This window comes from Myotis nattereri (genome assembly GCF_964212035.1).
Source record: "Myotis nattereri genome assembly, chromosome: 2".
NCBI classification, from domain to species: domain Eukaryota; kingdom Metazoa; phylum Chordata; class Mammalia; order Chiroptera; family Vespertilionidae; genus Myotis; species Myotis nattereri.
In genome coordinates, this window is record NC_138076.1 from 59,755,685 (window position 1) to 59,777,042 (window position 21,358).

At 40.9% G+C, this 21,358-nt stretch overlaps 1 protein-coding gene across 7 annotated transcripts in view; it reads right to left on the reverse strand.

The window, feature by feature from the left end:
• Positions 1-21,358, reverse strand: part of LMO7 (LIM domain 7) — a gene marked incomplete at its 5' end in the record, with an annotated part of 216,571 nt that overhangs the window by 27,197 nt on the left and 168,016 nt on the right. For all 7 annotated transcript variants that reach the window (XM_081084184.1, XM_081084183.1, XM_081084182.1 and 4 more), the window contains 4 exons: positions 7,714-8,022; positions 9,866-10,298; positions 11,591-11,733; positions 13,790-13,907. In XM_081084184.1, the coding sequence (XP_080940310.1) occupies positions 7,714-8,022; positions 9,866-10,298; positions 11,591-11,733; positions 13,790-13,907 (1,003 nt within the window). The remainder of the gene's footprint in view (positions 1-7,713; positions 8,023-9,865; positions 10,299-11,590; positions 11,734-13,789; positions 13,908-21,358) is intronic.

Below are 21,358 nucleotides of genomic sequence, written 5' to 3' on the forward strand. Positions count from 1 at the left end.
GCCTTATTTTTAATTTTTTAACCTCTAAAACAGGTTTAAAATCCAAGTGACAATATCTGAGAAAAAATTTCTCATTATCTAAGAATTAGAAGGAAGACAGTAAATAAAGGATTGAGAGCATATTATGTAATATGGGCACAAAAGTTAGGTGCTATAACAATACTCACTTATTCATTTGCTCAACATTCATTATTGTACATCTTATTCTGTATATGACACAGTGCTTAGCATGCTGGGAAATACAGATGGATTAGGCATGGCTCTTGCTCTTGAGAAATAATTACTGACTCTTCAACAGTGGGTACGGAATTTTTTAAGAAAAAGTTTGTCACCAATAACATAAAAAGATTTCATCAGAAAGCTTGTAAAGCAGTTCAAATATGGGAACTCAGATGCAGCTAGTGAGAACACTCATTAATAATCAGCCTAAACACCAATCCCCAGAATAAAACTCTGCTATGAATAGACAAAATTACTGGTTAGTTCTACTCCTTAACTAAAACCACCATACACTTAGAGATGACTCAACAAAAATAATTGGTCATCTTCACCATTCTTACCCTCCCAAATTCCAACTTAAACCCAATTAAAATGCAGAATCTATTGCTATATAAGGGCAGAGAGGCAAATGATAGGTTAGATATTCAAGGCACTAACTGAGGTTTTTATCATGAAGAATAAAAGACAGGGTGGAGACTTAATAAATAGTCTCAAACTACATAAAGAACACTTTGTGGGAGACAGCAAGTGAATATTATCATTTTCTGGCAAATATAGGATAAAAGTGAACAAGTTTAAGCCACAGACCGAAGTCTCCCAATTATATTAGACTAGAAGAATTATCTCACAAAGGGCTGCTCTTACCTTGGAAATAAATCTCTACTTGAACATATTCAACAAAAGGGCAGATAACCACCTCCCCGGAAGTTAACAGAGGACAGCCCCACTGTGGCTACAGCCTGACAGACTGTTGTGTGTGGATCCTTGGGACTGTACACAGGCAAAGAAGAAGAACGAACCACCTGGACAACTACAGTCCATTCTGTCAATAACCAGGTGACCTCAGGCATGTCACTGCGCCTGACAGAGCCTTCTCGCTCACAAATACATTGATTTTCAAGTTTTTGTTTTTTAAAACCCTATTTTCAAGTGAAATCCTGATGCATAGCATGTCCCTCGGAAAGCAATATATAGAAAGGATTAAAGTGGGTGGTTATAGTTTCAGGTTAGGGGCCTCAGAGCCCCACCTGCATGGCCTCCTCATGGCAATCCCTCAAGCAGCTCTGTGGGGGTCAAGGTTATTAAATTAGGTTATCCCTGAGACTTCTTACAGGGCAATAAAGCTATAATTATAGTCAAGCATAAACTATTCAGCAATGATTTCACTTAGAATTTCTACTTCCATGTTTTTCTCTGCATGATGCATGTCACATGAGTATTCTACAAAGGATCCATGCTTCAGAAGATAATGGAGAATTACCTTTTGAACTGGATGGAACTATGAATATAAATTATGGGGGGAAATCTAAATTCTTGATGGCTGACAAACTACTATCCCAAGTAGTTTAAGTACTCTATGCCAAGAACAGTAAAATATAGTTACTAACATATCAGCACTTAAAAATGAAAATAATTTCCTTCAAATCAGGTATAATTTGAACAGAAATATATACTGAAAACTGTGATTTTTAAACAAAAACATGATGATCGGGAGTAGTAATAATAATATTTATTTTTATGAGATCTAGTGAACTAAGATTCTCATATATCACCACAGATGGGAATTAATGAAAAACAGGGTCAATCTTACAAAATAACAAGAGTTATTCTCCCCAACTTTTCCAATTAGATAAATGTTTACTTAAGGGAAGCCTACTTAAGTTGATAAAATTAAACACTAAAAGTAGATTCAGACTATAAAGTGAGAAATTCCAGAGGACATCAATAATCTTGGGTTTCTGTACACATGGCATTCGCGTGTCTTTTTTTTCCAGGGTGTAAGGTGAGCCTTCAAATCATGGCTCTGATCCGGCACTGGACTAGCCTCCTTCACCAACGAGACTGTATACCTCCTTCCTCCACTTCCCCATTCCAAAGACTCAGGGCGTTTCCAGCTCTGCCACTTACTCAACCCTTTCCAAGCTTATCTCCTACACGCCCCACACTGGGGATCAAGCCCACAACCTGAGCATGTGCCCTGACTGGGAATCAAACTCTGACTCCTGGTTCATGGTTCAATGCTCAACCTCTGAGCCACACTGCTGGACACCAACAACTATTTTTGCTTCTAGGAAATAGTCTTCCAAGTCATCCATTATTTCACTTTCTCTTGCCTTTCTCCTCCATCTCTCTGGACACATCAGTTTCATTAGTGTTGTTCTTCTTTCTATTTTCATTTTGTTGTTCCCTCCGTAGTCCCCCATCTTTGTGACTACAGGCTTTCCAGAGTAACCTCCTTCACTGCTATATCTTCAGCTACTAACTAAACCCAACATTTCCAAAACTACATTCATTATCTTCCTCCCCTCACCTGCTCTTCCACCTCTTGTTTTTTATATATTGGTTAATTACATCACTATCCAACCAGATGCCTATGTTAGAAACACCAGCTTCTTTCTGGGGCTCTTCCTCTTTTCTTCTCCTAACTGCCCCCCGTCCCAACTCCACTCAATGATCCTCACCTGCACTATCCACCACACACACATGCATTTAATAGTGTGGTCAAGTCCACAATCCATAATTCCACCTGGAGCCACCCGTCCTTCCATCTTCCTTCAGGTTATCGTCTTAGTTTGGTGTCCCCTCTACACTACTGTGGTGGCCTCCCAATAGGCCTCCAGTTTACTTTTCCCCATCTTCCACACAGCTGCCAGAACCTGAGTAAAGAACATGGCAATCATTATATTACACCTTATTTAAATGCGCATAGCTCCTTACTGTCTACTGCAGTGATGGCGAACCTTTTGAGCTCGGCGTGTCAGCATTTTGAAAAACCCTAACTTAACTCTGGTGCCGTGTCACATATAGAAATTTTTTGATATTTGCAACCATAGTAAAAGAAAGACTTATATTTTTGATATTTATTTTATATATATAAATGCCATTTAACAAAGAAAAATCAACCAAAAAAATGAGTTTGCGTGTCACCTCTGACACGCGTGTCCTAGGTTCGCCATCACTGGACTCTACTGGGTAGATTTTAAACCCTACAATTCAGAAATAATTCAGCTCTGATACATATATACCTTTCTCAAAACAATCTTAAGAACTATTTTATCTTTATAAACCAGAAGGTATTTCCGTCCCTGTGGGCTCCAAAATTGTAAAGACAGGGCAAAGTTAAAATAAGTGAACATTTGGTGTTTTTCCTTAAGGCAGTTCTCAAATTTGAGCCTGTCATATTTCATAAATATTAAGGTCAGGGAAATCATAATTGTGGCCTGATCATTTAACTGGCCTGGAGCATGAATATAACTTTCAAATCTCAAGAATTTCACTGGTAATAATGTGGATGATACCACCTACTTTGCAAGGTTATTGAGAGGAACAAATGAAACATTTAAAAGGTGCCAAGGCAGGTGGTTGATGCCTAGTAATTACCTTCTTTTTCCCATGGAAACAATGTTATCCATTACATATATGCTGGTTAAGCAATTAGAGAAAATCCTATTTAACACTCACAAACATAGCTATGAAGCCAACAGCACTCAATCAGCATTCAGCAAATACAGATCCAGGCACTGTGGTAATAGTGAGCAAGACCGGCTTGTTTCCTGCCTTCACACAAAGTCAGCTCTAATGAAGGTGACAAGCAAATAAAATGCATGGTAGAAGCTGTGATAAGAGAAGCCCTGGGTGTTATTAAAAGGGGCATTTAATAGGCTCAGGGGTCAGGAAATGGACATGTAAAAAGCTTCCTTTCTGCCCTAACCAGTTTGGCTCAGTGGACAGAGTGTCGGCCTGCAGACTAAAAGGTCCTGGGTTCGATTTTGGTCAAGGGCATGTACCTTGGCTGCGGGCACATCCCCAGTAGGGGGTGTGCAGGAGGCAGCTGATTGATGTTTCTCTCTCATCAATGTTTCTAACTCTCTATCTCTCTCCCTTCCTCTCTGCAAAAAAACAATAAAATATTTTTTTTTAAAATCTTCTTTCCTTCCATACCTATCATCCTACATCTGGGTACTGCTTTAAAAAAAAACTCTGGGGAACAGATTCCAAAATGTGGGCTTGGATGGGATTTGAGAATTCAGGGCTCTGACTGGACAAAATAACGTGAAAACGTGTAGGTAACACCAATTTGGGGGGAAAAATTAAAGCCACATCTGTGGGAGGTTTGAAGAGGATGAAGGACTCTCTCCCCTTGCTCAGGGTCACCCCCAGAATTGTCCCAGCAGCCTGGACTGGCAAGGGAAGCAGGCGACGGAGCAACACAAAAAGAGAGATAGGGAGAAAAGGAACAGAGAAGACTAAAACCCCAGAGCTCAGCAAAGGAGAAAGGAAAGAAACCCCTGTAGGCAGGAAATGAGGTCATATCGATTTCTTCCCTTCATTATGCCTTTCCTTTTTTATGGCATAAACCCACAATTCTGTGATAGGTTCCTAACCAGTCTCTGCCCCAGACTTCATTTCCTTAAAATAGTTCTATGCAACATCACAGTGCTTACGTTCCTAAAACACCCATTAATCTTAAAATTTCCACATTAAAGATCCTATAGGACCTAAGTTACCTGCTGGATCAAGTTTATACTTCAGTCTAGTAATCAGGGCCATAAATGCAAATCAAGTCAGTAAACACTTCCAACTCTGTGCAAAGGCTGTGGAGGGTATAAAGAATACCAGTGACGAGACACAGGGAACGCATGGAACAGGAAGAATTCAGCAGATGAAGCTTTCAAGGGTGGAAAATTCAATTCCGACTTGGGGAAGAAGATATTTGTATTCACAAAGGAAATGACCCTCCTGGGCTGAAAAGAACAGGAGGACTTCTTTAAAAGACAGAAATGGGTGAAATAAACAATTTCAAATGAGGTGACAATAAAAACAAATATTTGATGTGTTGAGGAAAAAGGACGCAGTCTCATTTGGTTAGGTCACCTACTTCCTTTCTCTTTCCCACAACATAGTGTGGTGTAGGTAGGTAGCTTGAGTCAGACTGCCTGGGTTCAAATCCCGACGCCACCACTCAGTACCTTGCACGGCCTTGGGCAAGTACTATGCTCACTCCGTGCCTCAGTTTCCACAACTATAAAGCAGTGATCCCAAGGTCACTGGGGACTAACTAAGATAATGCCCTGAGACACCTGGGGTTGGCCCATGGTAATCCCTCAATAAACAGCTGCTCACTGCAGTACTAAAGGAGTTTGAGATCAGTGACGAGGGACCTCAATACTCCCCTGAATGCCCCGAACTTCACTGCACAGGTCACTGAGGCTTTGCAGCTGAGAGATTCGTCCAGCCTGGCACCACACGGGTGCCTCCGATGCCAGCCTCTGTGGAATGCACAAACACACATGACTATTTACAAAGCATCTGCATTAATGGGGACAAGCCTGAACTTCCACTGAAGCAGGGAGAGAAAAATATAACATCAAGGAAGATTCTGGAGGAAGAAAGAAAAGGACATTACTAGCAAAAGTGCAAGTAAAGAACGAGAATGAAGGCCCAAAGAACAGTTATACAACTACCCAGACATCAAGTTCAGCCACGCACTATGCTTTTATTTTTCCATTCTCTGAACTTCTGGAATTATAGTTTGGCCAAGAGTTTGGAGGAGGGTTCCATATGCCTTGACATATTAATGACCAACTGTTTTAGGCCTTCACAGTGTTTTCCCCAAGGCAGTGAGCCCCTTTTCAGTGACAAGGGCGGGGGGATGCTACATAAGCTACTTTCCTCAGAGCGCAGAAGTGACACACCAGGCATCTTGGTGATGGGCCAGTGGCCATATGGCACATACCTATGTTCAAGAATTCTAATGGTCCCACTTGTTATCTGAAGCCTAATTTTGCTTGGGAGAAGATCATTTCAAGTTTGGTGACAAAGAAGCCTAAACCCATTAAGGGTGAAACCTGACACCATGCCATGCTAATTCAGGTTCCTCTGATCTGCACTAACCTGGACACACCCACTCACCACACTTCGCCTCTTTTTCTTAATCCGTGGATGCAGCTAGTCAACTGTCGCCCTGAGGGAGTTGGGTGCACCTAGCGCCAACACACTAATCAGGCTGCTTGTTTGGATTTGCTGTTTGAAAGGGGAAGGCTTACATGCAAGTCCATAAAACAAAAGATACCTGGCTGCTGTTTCTATTATTCATCCACTAGTACCTTATGTTCCCCAAGTATAACATAGGCTATTGTTCTCATCTGAAACTCATAATGCTAATTAATATTTCCAATTCTTTAAAAATGAAGTTAAACACCTGAAACTGATACAAAATTTCATTAAATGTAAACTGTAATTGAAAAATAAAATTTTAAAAATAGAACAAAATAAAAAGTTATAAAAGTAACTTACAAGTAATGGTTTTAGCAAGCTGCAAAAATTTCTTTTAGATATAGGTTTGTAAATATGCATGGGAAAAGCTGAAAGAAATATACCTAAATACTAGCAAAGGTTACCCATTAATGATGGAATTACTTTCCTGCATTTCCAAATTTATGCAACTACATAGTACTTTATAACCAGAAGAAAAAGTTTAAAGCTGTAAAACTTTATAGAACTAATAAAAATCCAATATACCAAGTAAATATGCTATTTCGAATTATTTCACATGAAGTCACTTCATGAATATAACTTAGGCCAAGTTGTATACTTCATGTTGTACCTTGGGAGACAAATAGGAAGGAACCAGAGAAATCTACACTAAGCTAAAGAACCACAAAAGCTCCTCCATGCAAAGAGATTAATATATTAAAGTGCTTCCAAAGGGTTTTTTTTCTAAAAGAGAAAAGCTTGATCCAGACAACCAACAGCTATATAGCCTGCATGTAAAACATACTAAAAGAACAGTCATTACTTAATAATTCTGTTGTCATCTTTGGGGATTTGAAGAAGGAAAAACTACAAATACCTTCAGTCATTCTTCACCTGATGGTATATTTGTTTGGATTCCAAATGTTAAGGAACACAATTGTCATACTATAACTAAACCTCAATATTACCATTAGGAGACAGTGAGTGGTTCAAAATTCTAGACTTTCTAAAGTATAAATGAGCATTGAAAGTCACTAGCAGGTTAATATGATAGAGGAAGAAATGCCATGTCCCTAGAGGCCCGTACCTCTCGTGTGCACCAATTTCTCCTTGAGGTCAGTTAATGTCCCTGAAAAGGGGCCTTTATTACCCATTTATCTATTAGACCTGCATCTAAAGCTTCCTGAGTGAGTCCTGCACCTGAATCCAGGACTGCTGTGCAGCATAAAGGCAGCAGCTGCTGAAATGGGCGGTAGAACTAACACCCAGATAAACCCCAAGGAGACTGGCCAATGGTCTCAATACACCCAAGTCACAGGGTCATCTGAATCCATAAACTCAGAGTTGAAAGAGACCTACTTCCTCCCAGATCTGCTCAAAATAAATGCAATCTCACATTCCACAATATCAGCCCACGTAACCGATTACAACGCCTAGAAACATGGGCTAGAGGTATGGGTTCCAGTTTAAATACTTGTGTTTCTGAGCCTGGATGATTAAACGCCTTCCCAAACTCACCTTTGATCGTGACACCTCTGTCTGTGGTGAGCTTCTCCCTTCTCCAAGTTCAGACATTGAATTGGGGCCAGATACTGAAGACCAGGTAGCATTAGAAGTGGCAGCCCAGTCCTGGGAGAGAGATGAGAAGGGGGGTGTAGGAGAGGGCAACCTCATCACACCCTCTCCTGATGTCACTGCCTCTTTTTCACCAAAGTTGCTGGAAGCCAGCTGGCTTGGGTCAGATTTTCGCACAGAGGTGCTGACCGAACTGTACTGAGTTCTCTTAATGCCTTCTACATCTCCATTATACTTCCAAACGTCATCCATCTAAATAGGAAACATCATTTTAAACTTGGTATTGTTAGATTTCTGTTTTAAAATGTGTACAGTAATATTTTAGTAAAAATTACTAAAAGCTTGGAGCACATTCTTTCATACCAGCGTAGGAGGAGGAGGTGTTGTTTTCATAAGTGTTTATATTATAAACAGACCTCTGAAATTGCTTTGCTCATTTACATTAGTCCAGGTCAGTAGATAGAACTCTACTCTTATTAACTGTTGAATACTCTATAAGTATGGGTATCTACAATTTATTTATGTGACATGCATTCAGTGCTGTTCAAAGTTTTCTGTAACTTCCAAAAACATTGCAACAGATACCCATATATCTTTATAATCAGAATATTTTTATACCACAGATTTCCAAAAGTGGACTTGCTAGACCAAAGGATATTTATATATAAATATAAATTATATATAATATCTTTAAAAAATTATAGCAAAGCACACCCTAAGCAATGTATAAAAACATCTGTTTCACCTGGCCAGTATGGTTCAGTGGTTTAGCATCAACCCATGCACCAGGAGTTCACTGGTTCGATTCCCAGTCAGGATACATGCCTGGGGTTTGGACTTGATCCCCAGGGGCTGGTGTGCAGGAAGTAGCAGATTGATGTTTCTCTCTCATCAATGTTTCTAACTCTCCCTTCTCCCTTTCCCTCCCTTTCCCTCTAAAAATCAATAAGAATATATTTTTTGAAAAAGAATGTTTGTTTTTCTGTATCCTTGACAACACTAGACATTCTGAATCTGATGGATGAAAAGTTGTACACCTCATGCTTGTTCTAATGAGGTTGAACATGCACCTGGGTCCTTTATGTTATCAGCCATTTAAATCCCCTCTCTCTTGAATTGGCTATTCATTTCTATACCCATTTTCCTACTGGTTTATCTTTTCCCTACCAACCTGTAGGGCCATTTTAAACCTTAGGGATATTGACCCTATATTTATAATACATTCTACTAATATCTTTCCAAGTCTATAAATTATCTCTTGACTATGATAAAAATGTCTGTCACGTAAATTTAATTTTATGTTGTCAAATTAAGATGATGATCAGGAGTTCTTCCTGGCTATTTAGACAAGTTTTCCTCACTTCAATTTTTTTTAATCATATTTTTTTCTCTTTTAGATTTTAAGATTCCACATTGGCAGAGAAAAAAGAAACTTGAATATTGATAGTAAGAAGTGTATTGCTTCCTTTTACATAATGAAACTTAGTAAACCTACTTTCAAGTTTGTGATACTGCTTTATTCTGAGGGCAAATGATACCATGTTTTTAAAAATACTAATAGAAGTAAATATGCAATTTTTGAACATAAGATACATTTTAATAACTACACTCAAACATATCAAGTTCTAATGAAGTAGAAAATGGGGGAAAATAAACATTTGTACATAAGAACTGAAAACATTTAAGTCAAACCATATGGAACTGCTGTTTTGTAAGTCTAAAAGAACTGACAGCTGGCAACTTCATATAGTTCAATCTAATACTTTACAAAAGCTATACCTGAGAAAATTTGATGTTAAAAAATAAATTCTCTGCCTTAGAATGTGTAGCTTATTCATTCTTCAAAATGTATCAGTTCTCTTTTCTTTTTTTTTTTTCATTGAATTTTTAACTTAATCAATTCTGCATCATTGCTATATTTTAAGCATTAAGTAGCATTAAATATCTATGGGATCTACACTGGCTAAAATAAAAATTGCGTTATATATGTTATGTACATTTTACATATTAAATATACATAACTCAAACTTCTGCACAAGTACACCAACAGTTTGCTCATGAGAATAGAGTATATGAACTGAGAACACGTTTTTACCGTGTAGGATCTCGGGAGCGATGAGATTCCCCTTGAGTGAGAGCCAAAAGGTCTCGGTGTGACCACAGATGTCAACCTAGCTGTATCAGTTTTCTGGTAACTTCTGGGGAGAGAAGCTGAAACTCGAGTCGACTCCATTTGTGTAGTCAGTGAACGCTGGGAAGACGAAGAGGCTGGGCGTTGTTCTTCCGTGGGGCGCTCAGAGGGAAGCCGAATTTCAGCTGGTCGAGTGTCCTCTCTTTTCACAACAGCTGTAGAATCTTGTTTAGGAATTTCTGTAGGAAAAGTTGTTCCTTTCTCTTCTACTCTCTCACCCTGGTGACTTGCTTCTGACATAGTTAGTGTCAGGGGAAGCTGGTCTTCATTCAATACATCATCAGAAGAATACATTCTACGCCTCGATGTGACTGTAGACGTCTCGTTTCGGGATTCCCTTAGCAGAAACACACCATAGCCGCAAAGTTATGCATTTGGCACTCAAAGGTTGGGCGACAGATCTTACTTTGGTAATTAGCATACAAAATGAGCTGGGAATAATGGGCAATATAATACTAGCTTCACACCATGTGCAATATAATACTAACAGGATATGAGGACAAATACATGCAGTTGTTTTATGCCACACTAAGAAATATTGTAAGAGCTCGACTTTTCAGAGAGGCTCTCAAATTTTTCACAGAGATTTTTTTTAAGTTGTAAAGATAAATAAGGAAATGAAAATTTAATAAGGAATTATTCGCCAAACTTATCCACAAGTTTATAACTCTTCCAAAATTGACACACTATACATATAACTGCCTGACAACCAATTTGAACCCTCCAAAGGTGTAGATTCCTTGTCAGCCCTGTATTTCCTGTACATGATTTACAATAATTTAGTAAAAATAAAAGACTGCAAAAGACACAGACTTCCATTAAGTTCAAGTTATTACCTAGTTTCATACAGTGTCATAGAATTTGCACAGACAGTTATTACAGATTAAAAGTCACCATTCATACATATGGAGAAAATGATGAAACAGCCTCATCTCTAGCATTTAGTAAGGAGTGCCTCTGAAGCTGACAGTTGCATTTAAGTGAATGAAACTGTGTTTGCAGTTGGCTTCTGGGGCATAAAGGAGCTTTGTGTAATTTCACCTGACAGCACATTTCCTTTTTGACATTATCCTTAAAACATATTTGCCATTTCCCTGAGCTGTACCTATCCCAAGGTTTCACAGAGTAACTTCTCTAACAGGAAATTTTAATTTGACCTTTATTCTGTTATGTTTCAATGCAAAAAATAAACCCTCACAATTTCTTTTTATATAGTCTTCCTTTAAAATATAATGTTAATTGTACCACTGAAACATGAAAAATAACTGTTACATTTTATACAATTTAGTTGAGTGTGGGAGCTGGTTTTATTTGACCATTTCATTCCTAAATTCATTTTAAAAGGAGAAAAAATAGTTCCTTTTCTGTGCCAAATACAGCCAACACCACCCAATTCTGCATATGAATATTCAATGTAAAATGAAGAAATAATGTATATCTATTTAGTACAAATTTCTTTTGTCAATCCAAGCCACTATTTATCATAGCAATACTTTGCTTTTTCACGGCTAAGCAAAATGCTGAACGTTTCATTGCATATTTGGTTACAGTTTAATCACCCTGCACATGCACAAAATGTCCATTTCTAACCCTGGTCTCTCTGACCAGGAGATCTATCCAGCCTATTACCTGTCCTGCAGCATTTCCTTAAATGTCTTAGAGCTTTTCTCAGATTTCTCCAGCGCCTGCTTTTCAATTTCTTCCCTCTCTTCTTTTTTCTTCTGCAAGTCTGAAGTGTAGCTTTTTCGACGATCTTTCCATTTTGCGAGGTCCTAACAGAAGAAAATCACATCAGCACAGGCATACCTGAATTGCTACACACCCTTTCTAGCAGAGAGAGCGTGCCAGCGGATCCCATTACATTGCTGAAACTATTCACTCCCACTTGATGCCAAGGTGCCCTAATTTTGCTTTTTATAGCCAGCGTTTCTGTACCAAGTCTGTATCTCATGTGTCTGCCTAAAAAACCTGACCTAATAAGATAGACCCCATTTTTGTTTTCCTGCCTCGTTGCCCATTTCACAAAGAATGCTAAATGCTTGTAATTAGGTGCCAGGTCAGAAAGAGCAGGAACTGTTTCAAGTTCATTTTCATCTCACTCCAAGAATCTGGCTGCTGTATGAAATGACATGTCTTCACCAGTAAAACTGGAAAAGATGACTATTAAATGGTTAAGCGTGGGTGTACATGGGGTCTTCCATTGAACGAACCCTGAGCTCAGTCCCCGCTTGGAGGCCAAGGGTGAATAAACACAGATAAATCCGATGTGCTCCCCCCCTCCCAGGAACTCTCAGCCTAGAAGGGGAAGACAGGCATGTAAATAAAAACTCAGCAATGAGTGCGATAGGGTTGCTGAGAGAGTCAGGGTCCAAAGGAGAGCATGGCCTACCTCAGGCAGGGGTTTCAAAAGGCTTTCCTGGGGAGGCCAGCCTCGAGTACTGACTTCTTCAGAGTGGAAAGACTTTACATAAGGACAGGGCAATAAGGAAGATCAAACAGAACAAGGGGACACCTGTTCCCATATTCCTAGGAAGGGAAGTCTCTCCCAGCCAGGTGAACCCAGGACAATCAACCTAGTTCACCTGGACATTCGCCCTGGAAGTCTAAGATGGTTCTGACACCCAGGGGTTCAAGGCATTTTCAATGGTACAACCTTTTCTATGTCTCCCAAACAGAGAAGTCCCATACTCAGACCTGCTAGTCATTCCAGCCCAAATAGGAGCCTCTCCAAGTTCTCACACTAAATGGAATCTCACTCCTAGGACGTGCAACATTAAGTTTGGTTTAAACCCTCTGGGAGCAGACCAAGCTAGTCTGCTTTAAAAACAGCCTGAAAACTATATGAACTATTTGCAGAAAGAACAAAAGCAGTGTGCATTTCGTCCTATAGGATCACAAGCATGCATTTTTATCTGACCTAACCTAATTGATAACTCCTCAATACTTACTATTTTCACACCCAAACAGTTACCATGTATGTTGGCAAAATGACATTGAATTCCTGTTTCCTGACAATTAAACTGAGTCCCCCAACTCAAAGAGGCACTGGAATTTTGAAATGTGGCCACAGCAGGGGGTTTCTCCTTCATGAATTAGACCTTAATTCCTTTGAAAAATTAAGATTTACTCTCTCTGGGCCTTTTGTTCATGCTACCACTCAACGCTATCACCATAAAGATGTCCTCAAACATCTTTGGGTTTGCTTTCTATAGCTTATCATACTTATACACTGCTTTGGTTTATAACAATTATCCCTTTCAAAATAGGCCAAGCTCCTTTCTGTAGGAACAAAACTATGACAGTTCTGTGAAAACACCTAACTTTGATTCAGATTATACAATTACATTTTCAATCAAACTATTTCTTCTTAAATCTCCTCTACTAACTCTAAGAACCAGTTCATCTCTCCACGCTGATGCCCAGACTCTGCTGAGCCCCTGCCCCTCCACTTCCCAGACCCTGAGCAAAGCTTCTTCCTTTCACAAGCATCAGTAACAGTCCCACCCGAATTCAACTACCAACACACGTCAACAAGTTAGCAACACTGCCAGGAAGGACCTTCTCCTATTGGAGAATTCAGAGAATATTAGAAGATAAACAGCCTGTTGCGTTTTGCACAATGGCCTTTAAAATATACAACCGTAATGGACCAAGAAGGTTTAAAAATCTTCTTAAAGGAAGATGGTCACATTTTCTACAAGCCTGAATTCTTTCATAGCAAGGAAAATCACCTCTTGAGTACACTGACTTGCTTTGCAGGGAAGCAAAGAAAAGTCAAACCCACACACCTGCCCAGTCTTCCCATCTCCCAATACAAAGCATACTCACATCCTGCCATTTCTGATCTTGCTCTTTTAATTGGGATTTCATCTTCTGCATCTCCTCGTAACGCAGCTGCCGCAAGTTCTGAACATCCTCGGCGCTGACATCGCTCATGGACTTACTCCTATAACAAAAATACCCACGGTAACCAAGGTTCACATGACTGGATGTAGAGTTAAAACTGGGAGGTTGGGCTTAGACTTGGAAATTCCATCTAAATTTCTGCTGTACTACCTAGATGCTTTAGAGATAATATCACAGAAATAGCACTACAGAGATAAATGGTGTTTTTCCAAAACGCAGAAACAAGAGCCTTGCATGCAACTCAAGTGTGAATTCTTTCACAAAATGGCTAAATGAAACCTCCCAAGTCTGAAAAAAAAAATCCAATGCTCATATTTAGAGTGGTCTCTGCATAAAAGAATTGTTTCAGAAAAACAGTAATTATTATTAGTCACTAGAATCATTTGTCTTTATTTTTCTATCTCTCCCCAAGATAATCTTTTAAGGTTTGGCTGCCTTTTCTGGACACTTATTAAATAATTTAATGATTACCTGATATTTTCTCCTCAAGTTCAATAGCATGAATAAGTGTGCTGCCTTTTCTCAAAGACTGTATACCACCTGCCCACCACTGCACTGGACTTGTTCTCAAAGCACCACAGGTAGTTTCTAATACCCAGTTATAAGATAGCCTCCATAACTTTCTTTTTATTAAGGCAGCTCTCATGTCTTCCATGGGTGCCCCCTGCCATGAGGATGCACTGAGAGTTAGCTCTCAGAGAGCTCAATCTAGAGTAGAAACCAATGAACAAAGTTGGGTGTCGGACACAAGGCACATGTGTGCTACATACATGCACCCATAAAAAGTTGGGGTAAACTGCCCCCAGAGATGGTGAAACTGAGGGGGGAAGAAAGAGTGGAGTCAGGTCTAATATTGAATAGCAGGTAGGAATGAGTGAAGAGAGAGAAAGACAGAGCTTTTGAAGGTGAGGTGCCCAAAATGCTCTCTCCTACAAATCTTTTATATGGCACTACTGATTTTATTTCATTGTAACTGACTCCACCTTTATTCATTTAAGTAACACGACACCTCCTTCTTGGGCCCCTAAACTTTGCCTTCCCCTAGATCTTGCCATCACCACATTACTTAGCTCAGGAATTCAATTATAATCTATATAGATGACTCCCAAATTCACAGACAAGGACCAGTCCTCTCCTTAGACTCAATTCTAATTGCTCATTAGATAATTATCTCTGCATGGACATCCCCTAACCATCTAAATTGTAAAAGGACCAAATGAAATAATATCAAAAAGGATTCTGTAAACAGTAACTCACTAAACACATGGTTATTGTTAATGTAGCCAAACTCAATTCTGTCCACAGCCCTGCTTTTTCTCCTATAGCTGTTAGTAGTGTTACCAGCCCTCCAATCATCCACATCTGAAACCAAAGAACCATTTTTCACCTTTGCCTCTCCCTTCTCCTTACTTTCAATTAGTTATCAAGTCCTCTTACTCAGTGTCTTTTTCTTTCCATTTCTATTGCCAACACCCTAGATCAGAGCACAGTCAACTCTTAACTAGACTTTTTAAAAAGCTTCTTAAATTATCACCCAGTCTCCAGATCCCATGATGGTCTTGTCTGAACTGTTCCCTCCACTCAAAAGCCCTTCCCCAGTATATATGCCTTTTCAAATGCCCCTTTGTCCTCAAGAATCCTGCTAGACTAAACTCCAGATGGGTGTAAGCAATGTCCACTTGGAAGTCTAACAGGTTACTCAAAGTTGTCACAGACCAAAACCATGATTGCTCATTCTACTATCTGCTCAAAACCCATCTTTCTCATCCCAATAAAAGTCAACACAACGTTCCAGATTGTAGGCCAAAACTCTTGGAGTCATCCCAGACTCCTCTCTTTCTCTCATACTTGTCACTGATCTCCTTAGTAAAACCTGTCACTCTACCTTCTGAATATATCTAGGATACAATCACTCCTCATCACTTCCTTGCTCCAGGCTATTAATCTTTTGCTGTATTATCACAATAATCTGTCTCCCTACTTCCACCTCTTCCTGCCCAACAGCGTATTCTCAACATAGCAGTCAGAGGAGTCTCAAAATTGCACTCGGATCATGCGTCTACTCAACACCCCAATTCCTTCCCATCTCACTCAAGTTAAAAACAGGTCCTACCAAGAATTACAAGGTCCAACCATGACCTGGTCCCCACCTACATCTCTGCATCCTGAAATGTTCTCCTCCACTCACTCGGCTACTGCCAACTGGCTTCCTTGTTCATGCTCACATGTAAGCTCTTCACCCAAATATCCATTTGGCTTACCTCTCACTCCCAGTCACCTGCCTAAATGTTATCTCAGTGTTTCCTTGCAAAACTAGCACATGTCCCTCTCCCCTGGCCCACCTTTCTCCATAGCATATAATGCCATCTGAAATGTATGCTTATGTCAACATCACCTGCCTTGTCCTATAAGATTACAAAGCAGGAGTTTGTCCGGTTTGTTTACGGCTATATCACCTGTGCCTCAAAGAGAGCCCAGCCCATGCATGTGATCATAAATGTATTAATGATCTAGATAATATTCTGCCACTTTGATAAAGTCTTCCTAGCTCCTCCATGCCAAAAATGGTCTGTCTGTCCCTTCTCCCAACTTCTCTAGTGCTTTAGTTCTACCTTTCTCATGGTATCTAACAATCAGCATATTGTGTACATAGTGTGTGCACAAGCATGTTTGGCTTAGCTCCCTCACAGGTTCACACGTTGCCTGGGAGGAAAACATAGCACAAGGCATGCAGGATACATGCATTTAACATCTGTGATAAGAATAAGGAATGTTTTATCACATTCAATCAAGCAAAATAAACTTGAAATGTTTCTAATATTCTGTAAGAATGTATAACTCCTCCCCAAAGTTTTATAAAGAAAGCTTTATAGCACTTATTAAGGAATACTTAAAGAATTACATATAGGAAATATATGAATTTACATATGAAATTATATATTACTCTATGAATGTAATATTACTTAACTAGGTATGACTATATAAAACTGATCTGTATAAATTTGAGGATATAAATTTACTTAACTCACAAACTGCAAAGAATTGGGCTATTTCAGCTAATACTATAACAGACTCACCAAAAGAGGCAAGGAAAAATGTTCACGATCAAGACATGAAGGGAATCTGGATACTTAAAACACAAGGTTACGAAAATTTCAGAACAAAAATGGAAATGCAAATATGATAGTAATATTATGGTGGGGGGACAGCTGGCAGGTCTCAACTGGCCCAGACTTCTACACCGGAGCTCTTTGAGACCTCACCTCCTGCAATGCAGAACCTGAACTTGTGCCTTTTCAAAAAACATACTCATCATGGGCAGGGCAGCCTCCTGAGAGCCCACGCACAGAACCTGGCACACAGGCAGTGCCCAACGTGAACAAAGTGAGCCAAACACTATCAGGAGCTGACAAGTCCCTGCACTGGGCAGGAATGTGAGCGCCTTCTGTTCCCTGGGGAGCATAAAGTTTCCTACATAAGCCTGAGCACTTTCCATACAGGCTGAGCCAGGCACTGGAATGAGACAGGAGGTGGGGGCTCCAGGCCTGCCCGTGGCAACAATTTTCACCCCATCCTAACATCGTTTCACTTCTCTGAGCCTCAGTTTCCCATTCAAGAAAGGGATTTTTATGAGACTTGGGTAGGTTATGTGGACTGCATGTCAACAACCATCTCGTGCTATACACCAACTCTTCTTATGAAGGCAAATGTAACTGTGTGGGATCTTCTGAAAACTAACTCCCAAAGCAGTTTCAAATTAGAGAGGTCATCCCAGGCCACACTGATAAAATCTAGAACTTTTGGAGTGCGGGAGTGTTCTAGCCAGATCATGAAGAATTCTTTCTTTCCTTATCAGAGTTGACAGCATAATAAACTTCTGAGGGCTTACTGTGAGCCAAGCAGCCTAACCGGGATTATCTCATCAGACAAAACCTCAGTCCGGTTCTGCCACTCGCTAGCTGGACGACCTTGGGAAAGCTGCTTCCCTTTCTCCATGTTTCTAAAATGCATATAATACCCACCTGTCTACCTTACAGAAATGAGGTGAGCACCAGAGATAGTCTCAGGAAAACTGCTTGGGAAACTATAAAAGGCTGCACGCGCTACGTTCACTAGCCAATCACAATTCTTAAAATTCATTTATCTGCCACCCTTAAATCTGGAGAGGCTTCCATTTGGAACTGCTTTGGATTTTTTACAAAAATGAAAATACAGTTCTAATACGTGGCATTTTTAGCTGAATCGACTTTTCTTTAACAGCACTTGGGGTGAAGAGAGAAAGAAGGGGAAAGGAAAAGGAAAAAGGTATCTACACTAATAAAAGAGAAAAATGGTAATTGGCGTACGACGATACCCTTTTCATTGGCTAATCAGGGCTATATGCAAATTAACTGCCAACTATGATTGGCAGTTAACTGCCAACTAAGATTGGCAGTCGCCGAAACCGGTTTGGCTCAGTGGATAGAGCGTTGGCCTGTGGACTGAAGGGTCCCAGGTTCGATTCCGGTCAAGGGCATGTACCTTGGTTGTGGGCACATCCCCAGTGGGGAGTGTGCAGGAGGCAGCTGGTCGATGTTTCTCTCTCATCGATGTTTCTAACTCTCTATCTCTCTCCTTTCCTCACTGTAAAAACTCAATAAAATATATTTTAAAAAAAAAAAAAGATTGGCAGTTAACTGCCAACAAGATGGCAGTTAATTTGCATATGTAGGCACAATGCAGGGAGGCGAAAGGGAAAGCAGGAAGAAGCCCCCTACCACTGACAGTGATCGGAAACCCAGGGGGGAGCTAAGAGCTGGGGGGCAGGGCAAAGGCGGCCCTGGGGCTGCCTTTGCCCTGCCCCCCAGCCATGAACGGAGAATCAGGTGCCTTTGCCGCCCTGGCCAGTGATAGCAGGAAGTAGGGGTGGAGCCAGCGATGGGAGCTGGACACCGTCGAAGCTGGCAGTCCCAGGAGCTAGGGGTCCCTTGCCTGGGCCTAAAGCGGAGCCCACGATCGCGGTGCCCCCTGCTGCCACTGCAGGTCCCCGCTGCCTGAGCCGGACGCCTAGGCCAGAGGCGTTAGGCCTGGGCAGGGGCGGAGCCTGCAACCCCGGGGAGCTGGGGGTCCCCTGCCCAGGCCTGACACCTCTGCCGGAGGCCTCAGGCCTGGTCAAGGGGCCGATCCGGTGATTGGTGATCGGAGGGTGATGAGGGTCAACTCCTCTGGCCGAGGCATCAGGCCTGGGCGGGGGGCTGAGCCGGGGATTGGGGGGATATGATGGTCCCCTTGCCCAGGCCTGAAGCCTGGGTCAGAGGCGTCAGGCTTGGGCGGGGGGTGGAGCAAGCAGTCAGAGGGAGATGGGGGTCCCCTGCCCAGGCATGATTCCTGGGCCAGAGGCCTCAGGCCTGGGCGGGGGCCAGAGCCAGTGATTGGGGGGAGATGGGGGTCCCCTGTCCAAGCCTGACTCCTCTGGCGGAGGCGTCAGGCCTGGGCAAGGGGCCGATCAGGTGATCAGAGGGTGATGGGGGTCTACGCCTCTGGCTGAGGCATCAGGCCTGGGCTGGGGGCAGAACCAGTGATGGGGGGAAATGAGGGTCCCCTGCCCAGGCCTGACACCTCTGTCAGAGGCGTCAGGCCTGGGCAAGGGGCCAATCCTGCGATTGGAGGGTGATGGGGCTCAACGCCTGAGGGCTCCCAGTATGTGAGAGGGGGCAGGCTGGGCTGAGGGACACTCCCCTTCCCCCCACCCAGTGCACGAATTTCGTGCACCAGGCCCCTAGTAGATTATAAAACAATATTACTAAAATCTTAACTCTCTTCTCCCATGATACTGATCAACTGCTACTCTCCTGGCACTTTATGACTAGTTTTATGATGCATATTATTTTAGAACTCAATTTCAGAAAACTTATAGATGAATATCTAAGGAGTGAGGGATCAAAAAGGACCAGTATGTAGCAAAATTTTCTTACTGTAAAAATCACTGATAGCCTCATGGGGCAAATAGAACTTCTATGATACTAAGTTAGGGGGCCCCAACCTTCAGAGGAAGATATAAATATACTTATTAATGCACCTCCAAATACAGAGTGGGCAAAAGTAGGTCTGCAGAGTTTATTCTTGTACTATTATTAATTATTTTCCATATGAACAACTGTAAACCTACTTTTGCCTTACCCTGTATACCTCCATTAGATGTTGCAGGAATTCACTAAACTAAAGGGTAATCAATACTAAAACCAGGGTAAGAGGCGTTAGAGCTGCCACAAACTAGATTGATAAACAATATAAAGGAAACTTTTCATGTATAGGTTTATAGTCTAAGTCAGGGTTTCTCCAGAGCAGTACTATTGATATTTGGGGGCCAGAAAATTATCTGTGGTGGGCGGCTACCCTGCCTCCTGAAGGACATTTAGCAGCATCCCTGCTGTAAAGGAACTAGATGCCAGTAGCAATGCCTGCCTCCCCTGCCCCTCCAAAGGCTCACCCAGTATGACCGTCAAAAAGTCTGCAGATATTGTCAAATATTTCCTGGGAGCATAATCCCCAGAAAGTAATTCACATCAACATTTTTTTTCCTTCCTTTTTGTTGTCTTGGCAATAAAAAGATAATTGGCAGCAGATTCAATGGCTTAATCATATTGCAAAATTATAACTGTATATCCTTACATATTTGTCCTTAGAGCGTCCACCAAGACCATAAAGGCATAAGTCCATGCAACACAAAAGCACACATGTGAGAAATGACTGCCACACACAAAGCGTCTTACTAAAAATACACAAGTGACAAGTGTTAAATGCCAAATAAAAAGCAAGCCAAAAATTAATAATCTAAGATTTCAAAATCTAATACACATTTCTCTTTAACCTGGTTCTTACCAAAAAAAAAAAATAGCATTCATTATTTTTCAACCATAGGATGTTGAGCAATAATGATTTTCTAGGTAACATAAATTATGTCCAGAGAAATATCACCCAGGAATATCAGTTGTTTTATCCTTATAAACACTTATGAACATCTTTATAAACATGAAATAAGTTCCAGATTAAAAGCCTATATTCAATCCAATTTTTTGTTTTCATTGCAGATCAATTTAAGAAAAATATCAGTAACTGACAGAATGGGGGGGGGGGGGGAATACCATATAATAGATTTTTTATTACAAATGGCCTAAAATGCACTTGAGTTTTGTGAGAACATATTTGTATTTGTGTTACTTTCCATTATTTGACAAGGCAAGCATTACTAGTATTCATCAGTCTCAATTTACAGACAACCTTTATTTGTGCTGTTCCCTTGCCACTAAATTGCCTTTATAACAAACATTATACAAGGCAAACAGCAGTCTTGAAATAATCTACAGGAGGCATTCACTCCTGCTAGTGACAGCCCAGAAAAATCCTTTGCTTTCTGAGTCTTGGCATTTGGGTTTCTCTCTTTTCTTAACCCAGTTATATAACGTATCCTTTGAAATAGCTGTACATGTTTCCATCCCTCACATGACTTGT